This window comes from Anolis sagrei, chromosome 3 (genome assembly GCF_037176765.1).
Source record: "Anolis sagrei isolate rAnoSag1 chromosome 3, rAnoSag1.mat, whole genome shotgun sequence".
Classification (NCBI taxonomy): Eukaryota; Metazoa; Chordata; class Lepidosauria; order Squamata; family Dactyloidae; genus Anolis; species Anolis sagrei.
Window position 1 is genome coordinate 269,973,348 of NC_090023.1, and position 23,736 is coordinate 269,997,083.

The 23,736-nt window shown below is 44.2% G+C and overlaps 1 protein-coding gene across 4 annotated transcripts in view; it reads left to right on the plus strand.

Annotated features, from left to right (window-relative positions):
• Positions 1 to 23,736, plus strand: part of LPP (LIM domain containing preferred translocation partner in lipoma) — a 398,174-nt gene that overhangs the window by 252,583 nt on the left and 121,855 nt on the right. For all 4 annotated transcript variants that reach the window (XM_067466127.1, XM_067466130.1, XM_067466126.1 and 1 more), the window contains exon 7: positions 1,197 to 1,829. In XM_067466127.1, coding sequence (XP_067322228.1) covers positions 1,197 to 1,829 — 633 coding nt within the window. The remainder of the gene's footprint in view (positions 1 to 1,196; positions 1,830 to 23,736) is intronic.

Here is a 23,736-nt window from a genome sequence, read left to right on the forward strand (position 1 = left end):
CCAAGGAAGCAGAAAACAAGCTTGCTCAGTCCTCCCTGTGGCTTCCTCTCACATATTTATACATGGCTATCATATCTCCTCTCAGCCTTCTCTTCTTCAGGCTAAACATGCCCAGTTCCCTAAGCCGCTCCTCATAGGGCTTGTTCTCCAGACCCTTGATCCTTTTAGTCGCCCTCCTCTGGACACATTCCAGCTTGTCAATATTTCTCTTGAATTGTGGTGCCCAGAATTGGACACAATATTCCAGGTGTGGTCTAACCAAAGCAGAATAGAGGGGTAGCATTACTTCCTTAGATCTAGACACTATGCTCCTATTGATGCAGGCCAAAATCCCATTGGCTTTTTTTGCCGCCACATCACATTGTTGGCTCAAAATAGAACAGCAATTTCATGTCACAAGTGCTTGCTTTGTAGTTGCTGACTTCTCTAAACCATATATACTGTTTATAGGTGAAAATGTTTGAAGAGTTTAGAGAAAATTTAAGTTTGCTGTATAACATTTGTCATGTCTGTAATGATGTTTACCTTGCACTGTTTTGATTTATGTGTTGCTTATCACCAGTGGCATTGAATGTTTGCCTTTTTTTAATGTTTTTGATGTTAATTAATTGATATTACTGTTTTAAATTATTAATGATTTTGTACTTTTTTTTTTGTCGTGTCAGGAGCGACCTAAGAAACTGCAAGTCGCTTCTGGTGTGAGAGAATTGGCCGTCTGCAAGGACGTTGCCCAGGGGACGCCCGGATGATTTTGATGTTTTATCATCCTTGTGGGAGGCTTCTCTCATGTCCCCGCATGAGGAGCTGGAGCTGATAGAGGGAGCTCATCCGCCACTCCCCAGATTTGAACCTGCGACCTGTCGGTCTTCAGTCCTGCCGGCACAGGGGTTTAACCCACTGTGTTTTTGATAGTGGTTGTTAACCGCTCTGAGTCGCCTGATGGCTGAGAAGAGCGGTATACAAGTGAAGTAAATAAATATTATTATTTTTATTATGTGGACTTTAAAATAGCCACAAGGGGAAATCACTAAAGAAGATTTCAGGGTAGATTTTATGAGAAATGGGCCTCACAGTGAGTGGCGTCAGAAGAAATGGGTGGTGGGTTTACGGGAGGGAAAAGACTGGACAGAAGAGTGTTTTATCTCCAACCCAGATGAAAGCATCCCACCTTGATTTCCCCTTCTTCTTTCCCACAGGGCTCTGGGATGCCCAGCGGGGTCTCTACGCCTCCAATGTCCACCCCAGTCACTGGGCACAAGCGCATGGTCATCCCAAACCAGCCTCCTCTGACGGCCACCAAGAAATCAGCCTCCAAACCTGGCTCTCAGCCCTCTCCCATTCCGGTGACACCCATCGGCACCCTGAAACCTCAGCCGATTCCAGCGCCGTACACAACCGCATCAACCCCGACCCGCCCGGCGTTCAACATCCAAGTGAAGTCAGCTCAGCCCACTCCCCATTTCCAACCACCGGCCACCCAGTACAGCGGGGTGCCCCCCAGCCAGGTGCCTCAGCCGTCTTATTCCATGGGGACCTCATCGCGAGCGCTTGATTATGGTTACATGCCCCAACCAGAACCAAGTTATGCTTACGCCCCACCGCAGCCTCGCTTCCAAGAACCGGCCTATCCTGGAGGTCCGGGTTACGGAGGGAGGAATGGTGCTGAGCCTGTCTCTGTGCCGCAAAGCTCCTGGAAGCCTGAGCCCGCTTATGCGCCTCCTAGTTCTGCTGCACAGCATCCTGTTGGGCAGTACCCATCATCCACCACCAAGAAGAGCTACAGCGCTGAACCTGCCCCACTGATTCAACGTCCCCAGTTGCAACCAAAGGTAAGAAGCGAAGTATGTGTCTGGGTTGTTGTAGATTTTTTTGGGCTATATGGTCATGGTCTACAGGCATGCTCTCCTGAAGTTTCGCCTGCATCTATGGCAAGCATCCTCAGAGGTAGTGAGGTCTGTTGGAACTAGGAAGAAGGGTTTATATATCTGTGGAATGACCAGGGTGGGACAAAGGACTCTTGCTGCTGGAACTAGGTGTGAATGTTTCAACTGACCACCTTGATTAGCATTTGATGGCCTGGCAGTGCCTGGAGCAAACTTTTGTTGAGAGGTGATTAGATGTCCTTGTTTGTTTCCTCTCTGTTGTTGTGCTGTTGTAATTTTAGAGTTTTTTAATACTAGTAGGCAGATTTTGTTCGTTTTCATGGTTTCCTCCTTTCTGTTGAAATTGCCATAGATGCAGGCGAAACGTCAGGAGGGAATGCCTCTAGACCAGTGGTTCTCAACCTGGGGTCCCCAGATGTTTTTGGCCTACAACTCCCAGAAATCCTAACAGCTGGTAAACTAGCTGAGATTTCTGGGAGTTGTAGGCCAAAAACATCTGGGGACCCTAGGTTGAGAACCACTGCTCTAGACCATGGCCATATAGCCCGAAAAAACCTACAACAACTCAGTGATTCCGGCCATGAAAGGCTTCGACAATACATTGAAGTATGTGTCTTCTCACATCTGCAGGAAGTGGGTGGAAGCTTTCAGGCCTGGTCTTGTTTGCTTCCTTCTTAGCTTTAAGAATGTCATGTTATTTGGCAATGTAAACATGTTGTTTTCCACCAAGAATTCATCATTTGTCTCTGGTCATGGACAGTTGTCATGAGCAACTTTTAAATACAGTCCAGCAGTTCAGCAATTTTCCAGGCCTCAGTCTTCCTTCTTAGTTTTAAGAATGTCATGTTATTTGGCAATGTAAACATGTTGTTTTCCACCAAGAATTCATCATTTGTCTCTGGTCATGGACAGTTGTCATGAGCAACTTTTAAATACAGTCCAGCAGTTCAGCAATTTTCCAGGCCTCAGTCTTCCTTCTTAGTTTTAAGAATGTCATGTTATTTGGCAATGTAAACATGTTGTTTTCCACCAAGAATTCATCATTTGTCTCTGGTCATGGACAGTTGTCATGAGCAACTTTTAAATACAGTCCAGCAGTTCAGCAATTTTCCAGGCCTCAGTCTTCCTTCTTAGTTTTAAGAATGTCATGTTATTTGGCAATGTAAACATGTTGTTTTCCACCAAGAATTCATCATTTGTCTCTGGTCATGGACAGTTGTCATGAGCAACTTTTAAATACAGTCCAGCAGTTCAGCAATTTTCCAGGCCTCAGTCTTCCTTCTTAGTTTTAAGAATGTCATGTTATTTGGCAATGTAAACATGTTGTTTTCCACCAAGAATTCATCATTTGTCTCTGGTCATGGACAGTTGTCATGAGCAACTTTTAAATACAGTCCAGCAGTTCAGCAATTTTCCAGGCCTCAGTCTTCCTTCTTAGTTTTAAGAATGTCATGTTATTTGGTAATGTAAACATGTTGTTTTCCACCAAGAATTAATCATTTGTTTCTGGTCATTGACAGTTCTCATCAGCAACTTTTAAATACAGTCCAGCAGTTCAGTCATTTTCCAGGCCTCAGTCTTCCTTCTTAGCTTTAAGAATGTCATGTTATTTGGTAATGTAAACATGTTGTTTTCCACCAAGAATTAATCATTTGTCTCTGGTCATCGACAGTTCTCATCAGCAACTTTTAAATACAGTCCAACAGTTCAGTAATTTTCCAGGCCTCAGTCTTCTTAGGGTGGCATCTTTCCAACCGTATCTCTACAGATCCCAATCATATGCCTTTCATTTCATTCAAACCATACATCATTTTTATGACACATGCACATTATTGGATGGTGTGTAACTCTTGCTGCTGTCCTCCATGTCTCACTTGAAGAAACAAGACTTAGACAGTTGGGCAACAAATAGGCATTTTGACATGCACTCAATATACTGCACGATTGTAGAAAAGTGTACCTCGTCCCGCATATAGTTATGGTTGTGTCTATCCCAAAGAATGAATGACATCACTTTAACTGCTACGGAATCATTGGAATTGTAGTTTTACCAGGTGTATAGCTTTTTCTGACACAGAGTGCCGATTTATTTATTTATTGTTTATTTATTTACAATATTTATATTCCTCGGGGCTGATCACAATGCATGCATACATAGACACACAACATATATAGACAGCGACACATAGGCTATTAAACTTTCCAGCTTCATGAGGGTTTGCTTTTTGAATTCCGGCCACCAGGGGAGCTGTTGCTTCACCGTCCACTCGTGACACCAATGGAGTACTTCCTCATTCTTTTGCACACTGCTGGAAATTTTTATGGCGTCGTAAATTAGTTAAATTAGCCTCCCAGCATAAGCGGTACCTAAATTTCCTACTTGACGGAAGCAACAGTCTTTCGGGTTGTAAAGGTTGACAGCAAGCTAGACAAATGGCCGGGAGCTTACTGTGACCCGGGCTGGCTTTGAACTCATGACCTCTTGGTCAGTAGTGATTTTAATGCAGCTGACACCCAACCAGCTGCGCCACAACTCAGTATAGCTTTCTCTGACACAGAATGCTAATGCCTCCTTTCCAAACTACAATTCCCAGGTTTCCATTGTATTCAGATATGGGAGTATTCATTCCACAGACTGGATTGTAGCTTTCCAAATTTTGTGTCTCGACATGTGGGTGTGCTGGTTGCACTGTTCAAGCTGCACTATATGAGTCTAGAACAGGCATGGGCAAACTTCGGCCCTCCAGGTGTTTTGGACTTCAACTCCCACAATTCCTAGCAGCCTGCCTGGTCTACACTGACCATACAATTGCAATTCCGACTCCATTCTTTGACTGTGTAGATCCAACCTGAATTCAGAGAGAATGTACAAGGGTTGAATGAAAAGTAATGCCTCCACCTTCATTACTTGGGTTTGGATGGGAAAATTTTAATCAATCAAACACAGAAGTAATCCTTGGAATGTGCTCTTTAACTACCACTATTCACTCTTCCACATAATCACCAAACAATTGGATCCATTTCTGCCAACAATGAACAAGTTTTCTGGAAGAAGTCTGTGCGCTTTCATTTCATTTCATTCAGCATCCAGGGTACTCAGATCTTCCAATAGCCAAGCAAAGATCTTGGAGTCCTCGTGGACAACAAGTTAAACATGAGCCAACAATGTGATCTGGCGGCAAAAAAGGCCAATGGGATTTTTGCCTGCATCAACAGGAGCATAGTGTCTAGATCTAAGGAAGTCATGCTCCCCATGCTCTATTCCGCTTTGGTTAGACCACACCTGGAATATTGTGTCCAATTCTGGGCACCACAATTCAAGAGAGATATTGACAAGCTGGAATGTGTCCAGAGGAGGGCGACTAAAATGATCAAGGGTCTGGAGAACAAGCCCTATGAGGAGCGGCTTAAGGAGCTGGGCATGTTTAGACTGAAGAAGAGAAGGCTGAGAGGAGATATGATAGCCATGTATAAATATGTGAAAGGAAGCCACAGGGAGGAGGGAGCAAGCTTGCTTTCTGCTTCCCTGGAGACTAGGACGCGAAACAATGGCTTCAAACTAAAAGAGAGGAGATTCCATCTGAACATGAGGAAGAACTTCCTGACTGTGAGAGCCGTTCAGCAGTGGAACTCTCTGCCCTGGAGTGTGGTGGAGGCTCCTTCTTTGGAAGCTTTTAAACAGAGGCTGGATGGCCATCTGTCAGGGGTGATTTGAATGCAATATTCCTGCTTCTTGGCAGAATGGGGTTGGACTGGGTGGCCCATGAGGTCTCTTCCAATTCTTTGATTCTATGATTCTACGAAAGCAATAGTGTGACCCACACATTCTTGAATTTCTCTCTGAGTGATACAACAATCATCCTGAATCAATCTATCAACCTTTTGCTTGTGAAACTCAGTGGCTGCTGTCACAGGGCGTCCAACTCTTAGTTTATCACGCAAGTCAGATATTCCCACCTCAACATCTTTAAACTTACTCGCCCAGCGATGCACAGTCCTCACATCAACACAATGGCCATAAACAGTTTGCATTCTCTGATGAATCTCCTTTGGGGTGACACCTTCTGCTGTCAAGAATTCAATGACTGCACGTTGCTTAAGCTGCATTATTTATTTATTTATTTATTTATTTACAGCTTTTCTATTCGACCCTTCTCACCCCGCAGGGGACTCAGGGCGGATTACAGTGTACACATATATGGCAAACATTCAATGCCAATTTTAACATACAACATATACAGACATAGACAGAGGCTATTTAACCTTTTCTGGCCGCCAGGGGAGCTGTCGCTTTCATCGTCCATCTGCGACACTGATTAAGTACTTCCGCATTCCCTGCATGCTTTTTGCTGGAGTGCTTGCTGGAGTCTTTTTTTATGGCCTCATAAATTAGTTAATTTAGCCTCCCCACACTTTAAGGTGGTACCTTATTTTCCTACTTGACAGATGCAACTGTCTTTCGGGTTGCAAAGGTCGACAACAGGCTACACAATTGGTTGGAAACCCACTCCAACCCGGGCTGGCTTTGAACTCATGACCTCTTGGTCAGAGTGATCTTAATGCAGCTGACACTCAGCCAGTTGCACCACAATCCCGGTGCTTTGACCGAGCGACTGCGCAGGGTTCCCTGCTTCGCACTTTAACAACACAACTGTTCAATGTTAAGGCTTCATGACAAAATGGAACTGTAGAGGAGAGTCTACTGAACAAGCCAGTACCTACCATCTGTTGAGGAATTACGAAGGTGGAGGCATTACTTTTCATTCGACCCTCATAATGCAGAAGTTCTGCAAGAGGATTAAATGCTTGAAGGGATGGGAGAGGGACATATCTACCTTTTGGGAACAAAACTCCTGCCTGCCTTCGTCTCACTGTTTTATTTAAGAGGTCGGACAACTCGGCAGGGAAGGCAGCGCGAGAATGTTATTTCTATCCTGGCAAACATCATCGTTTCCGACGCTCCCTTTGCTTTTCTGACAAGTGGGGAATTTCCATGTTCGCCTTTGCATGTCAGAAACACTTGCGGCTGTCCCCAGCTCACCCCGGAGCCTTTTGGTGATGTGCAAATCTAGAATTTCCATTCCCTCCGTGGCATCCTGAAAAGGCCTGGCGTGTTGCCCGGATGCCACCTGAAATGCCTCCTGCCCGCTTGAAGCCTATAAATAGCGGACAGGAGGAAGCATCCCTTTTGCAGGAGTTTGGGTTCTTGCAGAACCAAGGCTCGGACATCTCGCGCACACGAATTCCCCAAAACTGTTCAGTTACTCGAATATAAGCCTAGTTTTTCAGCCCCCTTTTTAGGCTGAAAAGGCTCCCCTCGGCTTATACTTGAGTCAAGGCTATTTAGTATTTTACTCTGTTATTAGTATTATTTTATTACATTTACTAGCTGTACCCGCCATGCGTTGCTGTGGCCAACCTTCCCTCTTTCTCTCCTTCTTTCCCTCCTTCCTTCACTCCCTCTTTCCTTCCTTCCTTCCCATCTTTCCTTCTCTTCTTCCTTTCTTCTCCATCTCTTTCCTTCCTTCCCCCTTTTCTTTCTCTTCCGCTGTCTCTCTTTTCTTCCTTCTCTCTTTCCTAATTTCCTTCCCTCCCTCTTTCTCTACATCTTCCCCCCTTCCTTCGCTCCCTTTTTTCTTTCCTAGCATTTGATGGCCTGGCTGTTGTTTGGTGTGGCTTGTTAGTGCCTGGGAGAATCTTTTGTTGAGAGGTGATTAGATGTCCCAGATTGCTTCCTCTCTGTTGTTTTGCTATTGTAATTTTAAAGTTTTTTAATACTGGTAGCCAGATTTTGTTCATTTTCTTTGTTTCCTGCTTTCTGTTGAAATTGTCCACATGCTTCTTGTGGATTTCAATGGCTTCTCTGTGTAGTCTGACAGGTGGCACTAACAAGCCACACCAAACAACAGCCAGGCCATCAAATGCTAATCAAGGTGGTCAGTTGAAACATTCACACCTAGCTCCAGCATACAAGAGTCCTTTGTCCCACCCTGGTCATTCCACAGATATATATACCCTTTTTCCTAGTTCCAACAGACCTCACTACCTCTGAGGATGTTTGCCATAGATGCAGGCGAAACGTCAGGAGAGAATGCCTCTAGAACATGACCACATAGCCTGAAAAAACCTACAACAACCCAGTGATTCCGGCCATGAAGGCCTTCGACAATACATGTTTTTTATGCTTTAAGCTGGGTTTAGAAAAGGCAGAGGAACGAGAGACCAGATTGCCAATATCCGGATGCTGGATAATGGAGAAAGGCAGGGAGTTTCAGAAAAACATCTATTTCTGCTTCATTGACTACTCTAAAGCCTTTGACTGTGTGGATCATCATAAATGGTGGCAAGTTCTTGGTGGGATGGGCATCCCAAGCCCCCTTCCCTCTCTCCTGAGGAATCTGTACAAGGACCAAGGAGCAACAGTCAGAACTGACCACGGAACAACAGACTGGTTCAAGATTGGGAAAGGCGTCCGGCAAGGCTGCATCCTCTCACCCAACCTTTTTAACTTGTATGCAGAACACATCATGCGAGGATGTGCGGGGCTTGAGGAATGCAAAGCTGGGGTGAAAATGGCTGGAAGAAACATTAACAACCTCAGATATGCAGATGACACCACTCTGATGGCCGAAAGCGAGGAGGAGCTGAGGAGCCTTCTAACCAAGGTGAAAGAAGAAAGCGCAAAAGCCGGGTTGCAGCTAAACATCAAAAAAAGCAAGATTATGGCAACAAGAATGATTGACAACTGGAAAATAGAGGGAGAAAACGTGGAGGCCGTGACATACTTTGTATTTCTAGGTGCAAAGATGAGTGCAGATGCAGACTGTGGCCAGGAAATGAGAAGACGCTTACTTCTTGGGAGGAGAGCAATGTCCAATCTCGATAAAATAGTAAAGAGTAGAGACATCAGACTGGCAACAAAGATCCATTGCCTAGTCAAAGCCATGGTCTTCCCTGTAGTCACCTACGGATGTGAGAGCTGGACCTTAGGGAAGGCTGAACGAAGAAAGAGAGATGCTTTTGAGCTGTGGTGTTGGAGGAAAGTTCTGAGAGTGCCTTGGACTGCGAGAAGATCCAACCAGTCCATCCTCCAGGAAATGAAGCCCGGCTGCTCACTGGAGGGAAGGAGACTAGAGACAAAGTTGAAGTCCTTTGGCCACATCATGAGGAGACAGCAAAGCCTAGAGAAGACAATGATGCTGGGGAAAGTGGAAGGCAAAAGGAAGAGGGGCCGACCAAGGGCAAGATGGATGGATGGCATCCTTGAAGTGACTGGACTGACCTTGAAGGAGACCCTGGGGGTGGTGACGGCCGACACGGAGCTCTGGCGTGGGCTGGTCCATGAGGTCACGAACAGTCAGAGACGACTGAACGAATGAACAACAACAACAATTTTATATGCAACATTGTTTTAAGTGCCTCCTTTGCATTGACCTTGAGATCTTTTGATACAGAGTAGTTGAGAAATATTTTAATAAGTCAGTAAATATAATGTAATTTCCATCCCTGGCCAAAGCTTTTAGCTCTGCAAACAAGAGTTTTCCAGCCTGGCAGGTCTGCTCTGCATCAAAATAATATTTGCTTTGAAAAACTTTGAATTTTGTGGATCCAAAGAATAAGTGGGAGGAAAAGGCCGTTTTAATATTGAATGGCAATTGCATAACGGCCCCATAATAAGGAGATATATTTATCAGTATTGTTGTTGTTGTTGTTGTTGTTGTTGTTGTTTGCACTTCCAGGCAATCAAATGCTAATCAAGGTGGTCAGTTGAAACATTCACACCTTGCTCCAGCAGACAAGAGTCCTTTGCCCCACCCTGGTCATTCCACAGATATATAATATATAGTTTCAACAGACCTCACTACCTCTGAGGATGCTTGCCATAGATGCAGGCGAAACGTCAGGAGAGAATGCCTCTAGAAGATGGCCATATAGCCCAGAAAAACCTACAACAACCCAAAATAATATTTGCCTGTAAACACTTTGAATTTTGTGGATCCAAAGAATAAGTGGGAGGAAAAGGCAGTTTTAATATCGAAACAGCCTCGCAGTAAGGAGATATATTTATCCAATGGGATTGTTGTTGTTGTTGTTGTTGTTGTTGTTGTTTGCACTTCCAGGCAATCAAATGCTAATCAAGGTGATCAGTTGAAACATTCACACCTAGCTCCAGCAGACAAGAGTCCTTTGTCCCACCCTGGTCATTCCACAGATATATAAACCCAATTTTCCTAGTATGTGCTAATCAAGGTGGTCAGTTGAAACATTCACACCTACCTCCAGCAGACAAGAGTCCTTTGTCCCACCCTGGTCATTCCACAGATATATAATATATAGTTCCAACAGACCTCACTACCTCTGAGGATGCTTGCCGTAGATCCAGGCGAAACGTCAGGAGAGAATGCCTCTAGACCATGGTCATATAACCCGAAAAAACCTACAACAACCCAAAACAATATTTGCCTGTAAAAACTTTGAATTTTGTGGATCCAAAGGATAAGTGGGAGGAAAAGGCCGTTTTAATATTGAACGGCAATTGCATAACGGCCCCGCAGTAAGGAGATATATTTATCCAATGGGATTATTGTTGTTGTTGTTGTTGTTGTTGTTTGCACTTCCAGGCAATCAAATGCTAATCAAGGTGGTCATTTGAAACATTCACACCTACCTCCAGCAGACAAGAGTCCTTTGTCCCACCCTGGTCATTCCACAGATATATAATATATAGTTCCAACAGACCTCACTACCTCTGAGGATGCTTGCCATAGATGCAGGCGAAACATCAGGAGAAAATGCCTCTAGACCATGGCCATATAGCCCGAAAAACCTACAATAACCCCAAATAATATTTGCCTGTTCAAACTTTGAATTTTGTGGATCCAAAGAATAAGTGGGAGGAAAAGGCCGTTTTAATATTGAACGGCAATTGCATAACGGCCCCACCATAAGGAGATATATTTATCCAGTAGGATTGTTGTTGTTGTTGTTGTTGTTTGCACTTCCAGGCAATCAAATGCTAATCAAGGTGGTCAGTTGAAACAATCACACCTAGCTCCAGCAGACAAGAGTCCTTTGTCCCACCCTGGTCATGCCACAGATATACAATATATAGTTCCAACAGACCTCACTACCTCTGAGGATGCTTGCCATAGATGCAGGCGAAATGGAGTCCTCGTGGACAACAAGTTAAACATGAGCCAACAATGTGATGTGGCGGCAAAAAAAGCCAATGGGATTGTGGCCTGCATCAAGAGGAGCATCGTGTCTAGATCTAGAGAAGTCATGCTACCCCTCTGTTCTACTTTGGTTAGACCACATCTGGAATATTGTGTCCAATTCTGGACACCACAATTCAAGAGAGATATTGAAAAGCTGGAATGTGTCCAGAGGAGGGCGACTAAAATGATCAAGGGTCTGGAGAACAAGCCCTATGAGGAGCGGCTTAAGGAGCTGGGCATGTTTAGCCTGAAGAAGAGAAGGCTGAGAGGGGATATGATAGCCATGTATAAATATGTGAGAGGAAGCCACAGGGAGGAGGGAGCAAGCTTGTTTTCTGCTTCCTTGGAGACTAGGACGCAAGGGAACAATGGCTTCAAACTACAAAAGAGGAGATTCCATCTGAACACGAGGAAGAACTTCCTGACTGTGAGAGCCGTTCAGCAGTGGAACTCTCTGCCCCGGAGTGTGGTGGAGGCTCCTTCTTTGGAAGCTTTTAAGCAGAGGCTGGATGGCCATCTGTCAGGGGTGATTTGAATGCAATATTCCTGCTTCTTGGCAGAATGGGGTTGGACTGGATGGCCCAGGAGGTCTCTTCCAACTCTTTGATTCTATGATTCTAAGGTGGTCAGTTGAAACATTCACACCTAGCTCCAGCAGACAAGAGTCCTTTGTCCAACCCTGGTCATTCCACAGATATATAAACCCCTTTTCCTAGTTACAACAGACCTCACTACCTCTGAGGATGCTTGACATAGATGCAGGCGAAACGTCAATAGAAAATGCCTCTAGACCATGGCCATATAACCCGAAAGAACCTACAACAACCCAAAATAATATTTGCCTGTAAAAAGTTTGGATTTTGTGGATCCAAAGGATAAGTGGGAGGAAAAGGCCGTTTTAATATCGAACGGCAATTGCATAACGGCCCCGCAGTAAGGAGATATATTTATCCAGTAGGATTGTTGTTGTTGTTGTTGTTGTTGTTGTTTGCACTTCCAGGCAATCAAATGCTAATCAAGGTGGTCAGTTGAAACATTCACACCTAGCTCCAGCAGACAAGAGTCCTTTGTCCCACCCTGGTCATGCCACAGATATATAATATATAGTTCCAACAGACCTCACTACCTCTGAGGATGCTTGCCATAGATGCAGGCGAAACGTCAGGAGAGAATGCCTCTAGACCATGGCCATATAGCCGAAAAAATCTACAACAACCCCAAATAATATTTGCCTGTAAAAACTTTGAATTTTGTGGATCCAAAGGATAAGTGGGAGGAAAAGGCAGTTTTAATATCGAAACAGCCTCGCAGTAAGGAGATATATTTATCCAATGGGATTATTGTTGTTGTTATTGTTGTTGTTTGCACTTCCAGGCAATCAAATGCTAATCAAGGTGGTCAGTTGAAACATTCACACCTAGCTCCAGCAGACAAGAGTCCTTTGTCCCACCCTGGTCATTCCACAGATATATAAACCCTTTTTCCTAGTTCCAACAGACCTCACTACCTCTTAGATGCAGGCGAAACGTCAGGAGAAAATGCCTCTAGACCATGGCCATATAGCCCGGAAAAACCTACAACAACCCAAAATAATATTTGCCTGTAAAAACTTTGAATTTTGTGGATCCAAAGGATAAGTGGGAGGAAAAGGCAGTTTTAATATCGAAACAGCCTCGCAGTAAGGAGATATATTTATCCAATGGGATTATTGTTGTTGTTATTGTTGTTGTTTGCACTTCCAGGCAATCAAATGCTAATCAAGGTGGTCAGTTGAAACATTCACACCTAGCTCCAGCAGACAAGAGTCCTTTGTCCCTCCCTGGTCATTCCACAGATATATAAACCCTTTTTCCTAGTTCCACCAGACCTCACTACCTCTTAGATGCAGGCGAAAGGTCAGGAGAAAATGCCTCTAGACCATGGCCATATAACCCGAAAGAACCTACAACAACCCAAAATAATATTTGCCTGTAAAAACTTTGAATTTTGTGGATCCAAAGAATAAGTGGGAGGAAAAGGCAGTTTTAATATCGAACGGCAATTGCATAACGGCCCCGCAGTAAGGAGATATATTTATCCAATGGGATTGTTGTTGTTGTTGTTGTTGTTGTTGTTTGCACTTCCAGGCAATCAAATGCTAATCAAGGTGGTCAGTTGAAACATTCACACCTAGCTCCAGCAGACAAGAGTCCTTTGTCCCACCCTGGTCATTCCACAGATATATAAACCCAATTTTCCTAGTATGTGCTAATCAAGGTGGTCAGTTGAAACATTCACACCTAGCTCCAGCAGACAAGAGTCCTTTGTCCCACCCTGGTCATTCCACAGACATACAATATATAGTTCCAACAGACCTCACTACCTCTGAGGATGCTTGCCGTAGATCCAGGCGAAACGTCAGGAGAGAATGCCTCTAGAACATGGCCATATAGCCCGAAAAACCTACAATAACCCCAAATAATATTTGCCTGTAAAAACTTTGAATTTTGTGGATCCAAAGAATAAGTGGGAGGAAAAGGCCGTTTCAATATTGAACGGCCCCACCATAAGGAGATATATTTATCCAATGGGATTGTTGTTGTTGTTGTTGTTGTTTGCACTTCCAGGCAATCAAATGCTAATCAAGGTGGTCAGTTGAAACATTCACACCTAGCTCCAGCAGACAACAGTCCTTTGCCCCACCCTGGTCTTTCCACAGATATATAATATATAGTTCCAACAGACCTCACTACCTCTGAGGATGCTTGCCATAGATGCAGGCGAAATGTCAGGAGAGAATGCCTCTAGACCATGGCCATATAGCCCGAAAAGCACTACAACAACCCAAAATAATATTTGCCTGTAAAAACTTTGAATTTTGTGGATCCAAAGGATAAGTGGGAGGAAAAGGCAGTTTTAATATCGAACGGCAATTGCATAACGGCCCCACCATAAGGTGTTGTTGTTGTTGTTGTTGTTTGCATTGGCGAGATGCAAGCCATGATTTGCCTTTCTACCTGAGCACTGGAGGCCTGATTCTGGGTCTTTGCAAAGCCTCCCTCCCTTCGTTTCCCTGCCAATACATTGCCCAAGCCTGCAATTAAAGGCTTGATGAAATAACGGGGCAGAGGAAAGGCAGCCGTGTCTTCTCCGCCGACGGCTTGTATCTATAAAATTATACCGGAGCACAAAAGGCATAGCGCCCGCCTCGGCGCACGGATGCGTCCTTTTTGACCGGCCGAGGAGGAGGCTGCCGGCGGTCTTTTTTTGGCAGCGGAACACTTTGTACTTTGGAGATAATTGACTCTGTAGAATATCATGTTGTTTATCCCAAAGCAGGTCACGCAGAAGGGAGACGCTTGTCGCCTCTGTTCTTTCGCCTTATCTTTGGAGCTGATGCAAATCCATGCGCTGGTTCGTATGCCCAGCCAGGTGGGGCTCCGTATACGCGTCGCTTGAAATCCCACGTGCGGTTTAATTTCCCGTTGATGTGGCTTCCCGGAGAGGTGACCCTTCTTCTGCCGAGTCAATTGGCATTTGAAGGAAGGGTGAGATGGAAGGACAGGAAGGCGCATTGAACATGGGAAACACTGCCTTTGGAGGCATCTACACTGTAGAATGAATCTAGTTGGGCATCGCTTTAACTGCCATGACTCAATGCTATGGGATCCTGGGAGCTGTAGTTTCCCAAGGTCTTCATAATATTGTAATTGGGTGCATCTACACTGTGGACTTAATGCAGTTTGTCACCGCTTGAACTGCCATGGCTTAATGGTATGGGATCCTGAGAGTTGTAGTTTCCTAAGGTCTTCAGAACATTATCATTGGGGACACCCACACTGCTGAAGTAATGCAATTTGACATCGCTTGAACTGCCATTGCTTAGTGCTATGGGATCCTGGGACTTGTAGTTTCCCAAGGTCTTCATAATATTGTAATTGGGTGCATCTACACTGAGGTTTTCAGAACATTGTCATTTGGTGCATGTACGCTGCTGAATTAATGCAGTTTGACACTGCTCGAACCGCCATGGCTTAGTACTTTGGGATCATGGGAGTTGTAGTTTCCCAAGGTCTTCAGAACATTGTCATTGAAGGCATCCACACTGCTGAATTAATGCAGTTTGAGACTGCTTGAACTGCCAGTGCCTAATGCTATGGGATCCTGGAAGTTGTAGTTTCCCAAGGTCTTCGGAACATTGTCATTGAAGGCATCCACACTGCTGAATTAATGCAGTTTGAGACTGCTTGAACTGCCAGTGCCTAATGCTATGAGATCCTGGGAGTTGTAGTTTCTCAAAGTCTTCATAATATTGTAATTGGGTGCATCTACACTGCGGAATTAATGCGGTTTGACACAGCTTGAACTGCCATGGCTTAATGCTATGGGATCCTGGGAGTTGTAGTTTCTCAAGGTCTTCAGAACATTGTCCTTTGGTGCATGTACGTTGCTGAATTAATGCAGTTTGACACCGCTTGAACCGCGATGGCTTAGTGCTATGTGATCCTGGGAGTTGTAGTTTCCCAAGGTCTTCGGAACATTGTCATTGGGGACACCCACACTGCTGAAGTAATGCAATTTGACATCGCTTGAACTGCCATTGCTTAGTGCTATGGGATCCTGGGAGTTGTAGTTTCCCAAGGTCTTCAGAACATTGTCATTGGGGGCATCTACACTGCTGAATTAATGTGGTTTGACACCACTTGAACTGCCATGGCTTAATGTAGTGAGATCCTGAGAGTTGTAGGTTCCCAAGATCTTCATAATATTGTAATTGGGTGCATCTACACTGTGGAATTAATGTGGTTTGACACAGCTTGAACTGCCATGGCTTAATGTAGTGAGACCCTGAGAGTTGTAGTGTCCCAAGATCTTCATAATATTGTCATTGGGTATATCTACACTTCTGAATTAATGCAGTTTGATGTCACTTGAAAGGCTATGGCTCAATGCTATGGAACCCATGGCTCAATGCTATGTAAACTATTGAATCAATGGATTCCTTCAGCAAGCTGGGTTAGAAAGTCTCAAGAGGAAAGGAAATCGAGCATAAATGTAAGATTTCCAGGAGTAGCAGAAGGGGAGGCTGGAATGGAAACATTGCCCAGGCATTTTCTAGGTCCTCTAGGCAATTATAGTTTGTGAGGCTTTAGCACTTTACCTGGCTAAGAATTCTAAACTAGAAATCCCAGGATTCCATAGGATATTCCCATGACAGTTTCGTATTACACAAATATAATACTATTTCCCCCACTTTAATTGCCCCTACTTCATGCTATGGAATCTTGTATTGTGCGGTTTAGAGTGCACTAGAGCTACGATTTCAAAACATCCCACCCTGAACTACAAATCCCAGGATTCCGCTGGATATTCCCATGACAGTTTCGTATTACACAAATATAATATTGTTTTCCCCACTTTAATTGCCTTTACTGCATGCTATGGAATCTTGCATAGTGCGGTTTAGGGTGCACTAGAGCTACAATTTAAAAACATCCCACCCTGAACTACAAATCCCAGGGTTCCATAGGATATTCCCATGACAGTTTCATATTACACAAATATAATATCATTTCCCCCACTTTAATTGCCTCTACTGCATGCTCTGGAATCTTGCATAGTGCAGTTTAGGGTGCACTAGAACTATGGTTTCAAAACATCCCACCCTGAACTACACATCCCAGGATTCCGTAGGATATTCCCATGACAATTTCATATTACACAAATATAATACTGTTTCCCCCACTTTAATTGCCTCTACTGCATGCTATGGAATCTTGCATTGTGCAGTTTAGGGTGCATTAGAGCTACAATTTCAAAACATCCCACCCTGAACTACAAATCCCAGGATTCCATAGGATATTCCCATGACAGTTTCATATTACACAAACATAATACTGTTTTCCCCACTTTAATTGCCTCTAGTGCATACTATGGAATCTTGCTTTGCGTGGTTTAAGATGCATTAGAACTACGATTTCAAAACATCCCACCCTGAACTACAAATCCCAGGATTCCATAGGATATCCCCATGACAGTTTCATATTACACAAATATAATATAATTTCCCCCATTTCATTGCCACGGTTGCATCCTATTGAATATTAAGTATTGTGTGGCTCAGGATGCCACAACAACAACAACAAGAATATTTTTGTATACATTTAAAATTCATAGTATAGAGCTTTCTGGCTGCAAATGTGAAATACCCCACCCTAAACTATAAATCCCAGTGTTGCTATCCATAGTATAGAGCTTTCTGGCTGCAAATGTGAAACACCCCACCCTAAACTATAAATCCCTGTGTTGCTATCCATAGTATAGAGCTTTCTGGCTGCAAATGTGAAACACCCCACGCTAAACTATAAATCCCAGTGTTGCTATCCATAGTATAGAGCTTTCTGGCTGCAAATGTGAAACACCCCACCCTAAACTATAAATCCCTGTGTTGCTTTGGCAGTGCAATAAGAATCCACCTGCAATAATAATGGTAAAAAGACCCCCATATTATTTGTTTTGCCCTATTTTGATGCTTAGTCCAACTGCCCTTTGGCTTTCTGGAAAGGCCAGCCAACCTCACTGAAGCAAAGGAGGAAATGTTTTGAAACAGGAACCCAAATATTTCGGCGACTGTTGACTCTCCGGAGCGGTCTCTTCCTCCCTGCCCTTCGGCCTCTGCGAGCAACGACGGCTCCCCTAAAATTGTTTATTTCCCCTTTCAGACTTTGGACAGTGACTCATTTTTGCCTTGGAAATAGGATTGCCTGGATACGTGTGTGTACGTGTGTGCACGTGTGTTTTCTCTCTTTCTCTTACGCTTAGTGTCAGAGGAATGGCCGCTTGCAAGCAGAGGTGCTTGTAAAGAAAAAAAAAGTCGGCACGGCGCTCTAAAAATACAATATTTGCTTTCACCTTTTAGCTGTCAACAAGTCCTGCTCCGTCCTGTCCCTGGCACGCAACACGCAGGCACACAAATAGCAAGAGGGAGTAAGTGGCCACGGGTTTGTAGGGTCCAAGGCACGCACCTGCAGGGAGAGGTCTTGGAATATTATCTCCTTGGGCCTCCTTCTCCACCAACCTGGATGCTTCCTCAGCACATCCTTCGTCAGTCCTGTTTCTCGCAAGCTAAAGGCAGCCAATTCGAAGAGTTTTCTTGCAAGCTAAAAGTAGCAGATCAGTCGAGAAGTCTTGTCCAGTGTTTCTTAACCTTTGCTTCTCCGGATCTACAAAAATCCAAGTTAGAATGACCAACGTCCAGCCCATTTATAGGATGCATGGATTGTTAGTGCTCCATGCAAAAAGGATCTTGGGGTTACCATTGGGCATGAGCCAGCGCTGTGATGCTGCAGCAACAAAAGCAGAGGATAAATACACAAAAAGAAAAAGAAGAATCATAGACTCCTAGAGTCAAAGAGTTGGAAGAGACCTCATGGGCCATCCAGTCCAACCCCATTCTGCCAAGAAGCAGGAATATTGCATTTAAATCACCCCTGACAGATGGCCACCCAGCCTCTGTTTAAAAGCTTCCAAAGAAGGAGCCTCCACCACACTCCAGGGCAGAGAGTTCCACTGCTGAACGGCTCTCACAGTCAGGAAGTTCTTCCTCATGTTCAGATGGAATCTCCTCTCTTGTAGTTTGAAGCCATTGTTCCATGTCCAAGTCTCCAGGGAAGCAGAAAACAAGCTTGCTCCCTCCTCCCTGTGGCTTCCTCTCACATATTTATACATGGCTATCATATCTCCTCTCAGCCTTCTCTTCTTCAGGCTAAACATGCCCAGTTCCCTAAGCCGCTCCTCATAGGGCTTGTTCTCCAGACCCTTGATCATTTTAGTCGCCCTCCTCTGGACACATTCCAGCTTGTCAATATCTCTCTTGAATTGTGGTGCCCAGAATTGGACACAATATTCCAGGTAAAGTGGTCTAACCAAAGCGGAATAGAGCATGGGGAGCATGACTTCCCTAGATCTAGACACTATGCTCCTCTTGATGCAGGCCAAAATCCCATTGGCTTTTTTTTGCCGCCACATCACATTGTTGGCTCATGTTTAACTTGTTGTCCACGAGGACTCCAAGATCTTTTTCACACATATTGCTCTCAAGCCAGGCCTCATTGTCCCCCATTCTGTATCTTTGCATTTCGTTTTTCCTGCCTAAGTGGAGTATCTTGCATTTGTCCCTGTTGAACTTCATTTTGTTAGTTTTGGCCCATCTCTCTAATCTGTCCAGATCGTTTTGAGTCCTGCTCCTGTCCTCTGGAGTCTTGGCTCTCCCTCCCAATTTGGTGTTGTCTGAAAACTTGATGATCCTGCCTTCTAACCCTTCATATAAGTCATTAATGAAGATGTTGAACAGGACCGGGCCCAGGATGGAACCCCCTGATGGCACTCCGCTCGTCACTTCTTTCCAGGATGAAGAGGAAGCATTGGGGAGAATCATCCTCTGGGTTCGTCCGCTTAACCAATTGCAGATCCACCTCACCGTAGTTTTTCCTCGCCCACATTTGACTAGTTTCCTTGTCAGGAGGTCATGGGGGACCTCGTCAAAGAAGGCCTTACTGAAATCCAAACACGCTCCATCCACGGCATTCCCCGCATCTACCTAGCTTGCAACTCTATCGAAAAAAGAGCTCAGATTAGTCTGGCATGACTTGTTTTTGATAAATCCATGGAAGAAGAAGAAGAAGAAGAAGAAGAAGAAGAGGAGGAGGAGGAGGAGGAGGTGGCGGCGGCGGCGGCAGCGGCCACAGCAGCTAGTAAACATGGTCTCAGAGGTGATCAGCACGCTGGGTATAGTGCCTAAAAACCTTGGTCTGCACTTAAAAACAATATTCATGGATATAATTACCATCTGTTAGCTGCAAAAGGCTACCACCCTACTCAGATCTGTACGCATTATTTGCCGATACATCACACAGTCCTAGATGCTTGAGAAGTGTCCGACGTGTGATCCAGCACAAAAACCAGTGATATTGTTTGCTGTGTACTAATCTTGTTATGTATCAAATAACAATAACAAAAAAAAAACCAACAAATACAATCCACAGGCAGCACTTCTCGGAACTGTTCACATTCTACAAAAATACCTCTAATATCCTAAGCCCTTGGGAAGAGCCCAATATTCGGAGATGAATCCCAGATGCTTGGACCTAATGTGCATGTGTGCTGCATTGTTATGTACATGTAAATAATAATAATAATAATAATAATAATAATAATAGTAATAATAATATGCAGACTGTGCAAGGAAGCTGATGAAACCATGGATCATTTCCTCTGCTGCTGCAAGAAAATCATGCGGACGGACTACAAACAGAGGCACAACTCTGTGGCCCAAATGACTCATTGAAAGTTATGTCACAAGTACCACCTGCCAGTAGTAAAGAACTGATGGGATAACAAACCTGCAAAGGCAGTGGAAAATGAACATGCAAAAATACTGTGGGACTTTCGAATCCAGACTGACAAAGTTTTGGAACACAATATGCCAGACATCATGATTGTGGAAAAGAAAAAAAAACTTTGGATTATTGATGTCTCCATTCCGGGTGACAGTTGCATTGAGGAAAAACAACGGGAAAATCTCAGCCGCTATCAAGACCTCAAAATCGAACTGCAAAGGCTCTGGCATCAACCAGTCCAGGTGGTCCCAGTGCTCATCAAGCTATGTGTATGCAAAATGTCAATTAATTTCATGTTTAGACTTGTGTCCCATCTCCAAGACATTGCATGATCTATATGCAAGATTCCCAGAATCATCCACCAAGACATTGATCTTGACAGATTAGAGAGATGGGCCAAAACTAACAAAATGAAGTTTAACAGTGACAAATGCAAGATACTCCACTTAGGCAGGAAAAACAAAATGCAAAGATACAGAATGGGGGATGCCTGGCTCGAGAGCAGTATGTGTGAAAAAGATCTTGGAGTCCTCATGGACAACAAGTTAAACATGAGCCAACAATGTGATGTGGCGGCAAAAAAAGCCAATGGGATTTTGGCCTGCATTAATAGGAGCATAGGGTCTAGGTCCAGGGAAGTAATGCTCCCCATGCTCTATTCCACTTTGGTTAGACCACACCTGGAATATTGTGTCCAATTCTGGGCACCACAATTCAAGAGAGATATTGACAAGCTGGAATGTGTCCAGAGGAGGGCGACTAAAATGATCAAGGGTCTGGAGAACAAGCCCTATGAGGAGCGGCTTAAGGAGCTGGGCATATTTAGCCTGAAGAAGAGAAGGCTGAGAGGAGATGATAGCCATGTATAAATATGTGAGAGGAAGCCACAGGGAGGAGAAGGGAGCAAGCTTGTTTTATGCTTCCCTGGAGATAAGGACGCAAGGGAACAATGGCTTCAAACTACAAGAGAGGAGATTCCATCTGAACATGAGGAAGAACTTCCTGACTGTGAAAGCCGTTCAGCAGTGGAACTCTCTGCCCCGGAGTGTGGTGGAGGCTCCTTCTTTGGAAGCTTTTAAACAGGGGCTGGATGGCCATCTGTCAGGGGTGATTTGAATGCAATATTCCTGCTTCTTGGCAGAATGGGGTTGGACTGGATGGCCCATGAGGTCTCTTCCAACTCTATGATTCTATGATTCTATGATATATCCGCACAAGATCCCCAAAATCCAAAATACGGAACACTTCTGTTGCCAAGCATTTTGGATCAAGGAGACTCCACCTTCCCAGCTGTGTGGATCTAGGTCTTTTAAAGACCGCGCCTGGATTCTAGTCAGCTTGTTGGGTAGCAGCTGACATTGCCTTCCAGCTCAATGCTTGCAGATGTTCCAAAATCGGAACCAGTCCTCCATCCAAAATGCTTCTGGTCTCAAGCATCTTACACAAGGGATACCAACCTGCACAGGTATTATTTCTTTAACAGAAGTCAACATGCAGTTAGAGGTTAATCCGAACTAGCTGTACTAACCCTTCCATATCTCCCCATAATCCTTGTTGATCCTAAGTGTCCTAACTAATCCCAGTCTCTCCCCTGACTAACTCTTAATTCCTAATTATTTAGCGGAGATCCTTCATCAGGCTTTCCAAGTATATATTTACACCCATGGAGTTACTCAGTGGTGGCAGCTAGACTTATAGACGTATAGAGTTGGAAGAGACTCCAAAGGTCATCTAATCCATCCCTCTTCTGCTACGCAGGAAGGCACAATCAAAGCCCTCCTGACAGATGGCCAGCCTATGCTTATAGATCTTAGAAGGTTTACCTTTTGGAAGCAAGGGCTCCCCCATCCTATATATCTGCATTTTATTTTTTTCTGCATAAATAAATGTAAGCTCTTATATTCCTGCTTCTTGGCAGGGGGTTGGACTGGATGGCCCATGAGATCTCTTCCAACTCTTTGATTCTATGATTCTATGATTCATTGGAACCTGTGTCACAAATACCATCAACAAAGAACTGGTGGGATCAGAAGCCTGAAAAAGTTACAGAGAATGAACACATCAAGCTACTCTGGGACTTCCAAATTCAGACTGACAGAATTTTGGATCACAACACTCCTGATCATGGGGAAAAAACAATGTATGGATTGTTGTTGCAATCCTAGGTCACAGCAGGATTGAAGAGAAACAACTGGAAAAGCTGGCATGATATGATTTAAAGATCGAACTGCAAAGACTCTGGCACAAGCCAATCAAGGGGGTCACAGTGGTGGTCAGCACACTGGGTGCAGTGCCTAAAGACTTTGGCCTGCACTTAAACACAATTGGCACTGACAAAATCACCATCTGCCAGCTGCAAAAGGCCACCTCGCTTGGATCTGCACAAATTATTCACCGATACATCACACAGTCCTAGACACTTGGAAAATGTCCGACGTGTGATCCAATACAACAGCAAGCAGAGTGATCTTGTTTGCTGTGGACTCGTCTTGTTGTGTATCAAATAATAATAATAATAATAATAATAATAATAATAATAATAAATACATCTCACAGTCCTAGATGCTTGGGAAGTGTTCGACTTGTGATTTTTTGATATGGAATCCAGCATATAGATCTCGTTTGCTGTGACATACTGTGCTTTTGTGCCAGTAAAATAATAATAACTAGCTGTCCCCTGCCATGCGTTGCTGTGGCCCACGTGGGGGTTCTGTGTGGGAGGTTTGGCCCAATTCTTTCATTGGTGGGGTTCAGAATGCTCTTTGATTGTAGGTGAACTATAAATCCCAGTAACTACAACTCTCAAATGTCAAGGTCTATTTACCCCAAACCCCATCTGTGTTCATATTTGGGCATATGGAGTATTCATGCCAAGTTTGGTCCAGATCCATCATTGTTTTAGTCCACAGTGCTCTCTGGATGTAGGTGAACTACAACTCCCAAACTCAAGGGCAATGCCCACCAAACCCTTCTAGTGTTTTCTTTTGCTCATGGGAGTCGTGCCAAGTTTAGTTGAATTCCATCATCGGTGGAGTTCAGAATGCACTTTGATTGTAGGTGAACTACAAATCCCAAATGTCAAGGTCTATTTTCCCCCAAACTCCACCAGTGTTCATATTTGGGCGTATTGAGTATTTGTGGTCCAGACCCATCATTGTTTGAGTCCGCAGTGCTCTCTGGATGTAGGTGAACTACAACTCCCAAACTCAAGGGCAATGCTCACCAAACCCTTCTAGTGTTTTCTTTTGGTCATGGGAG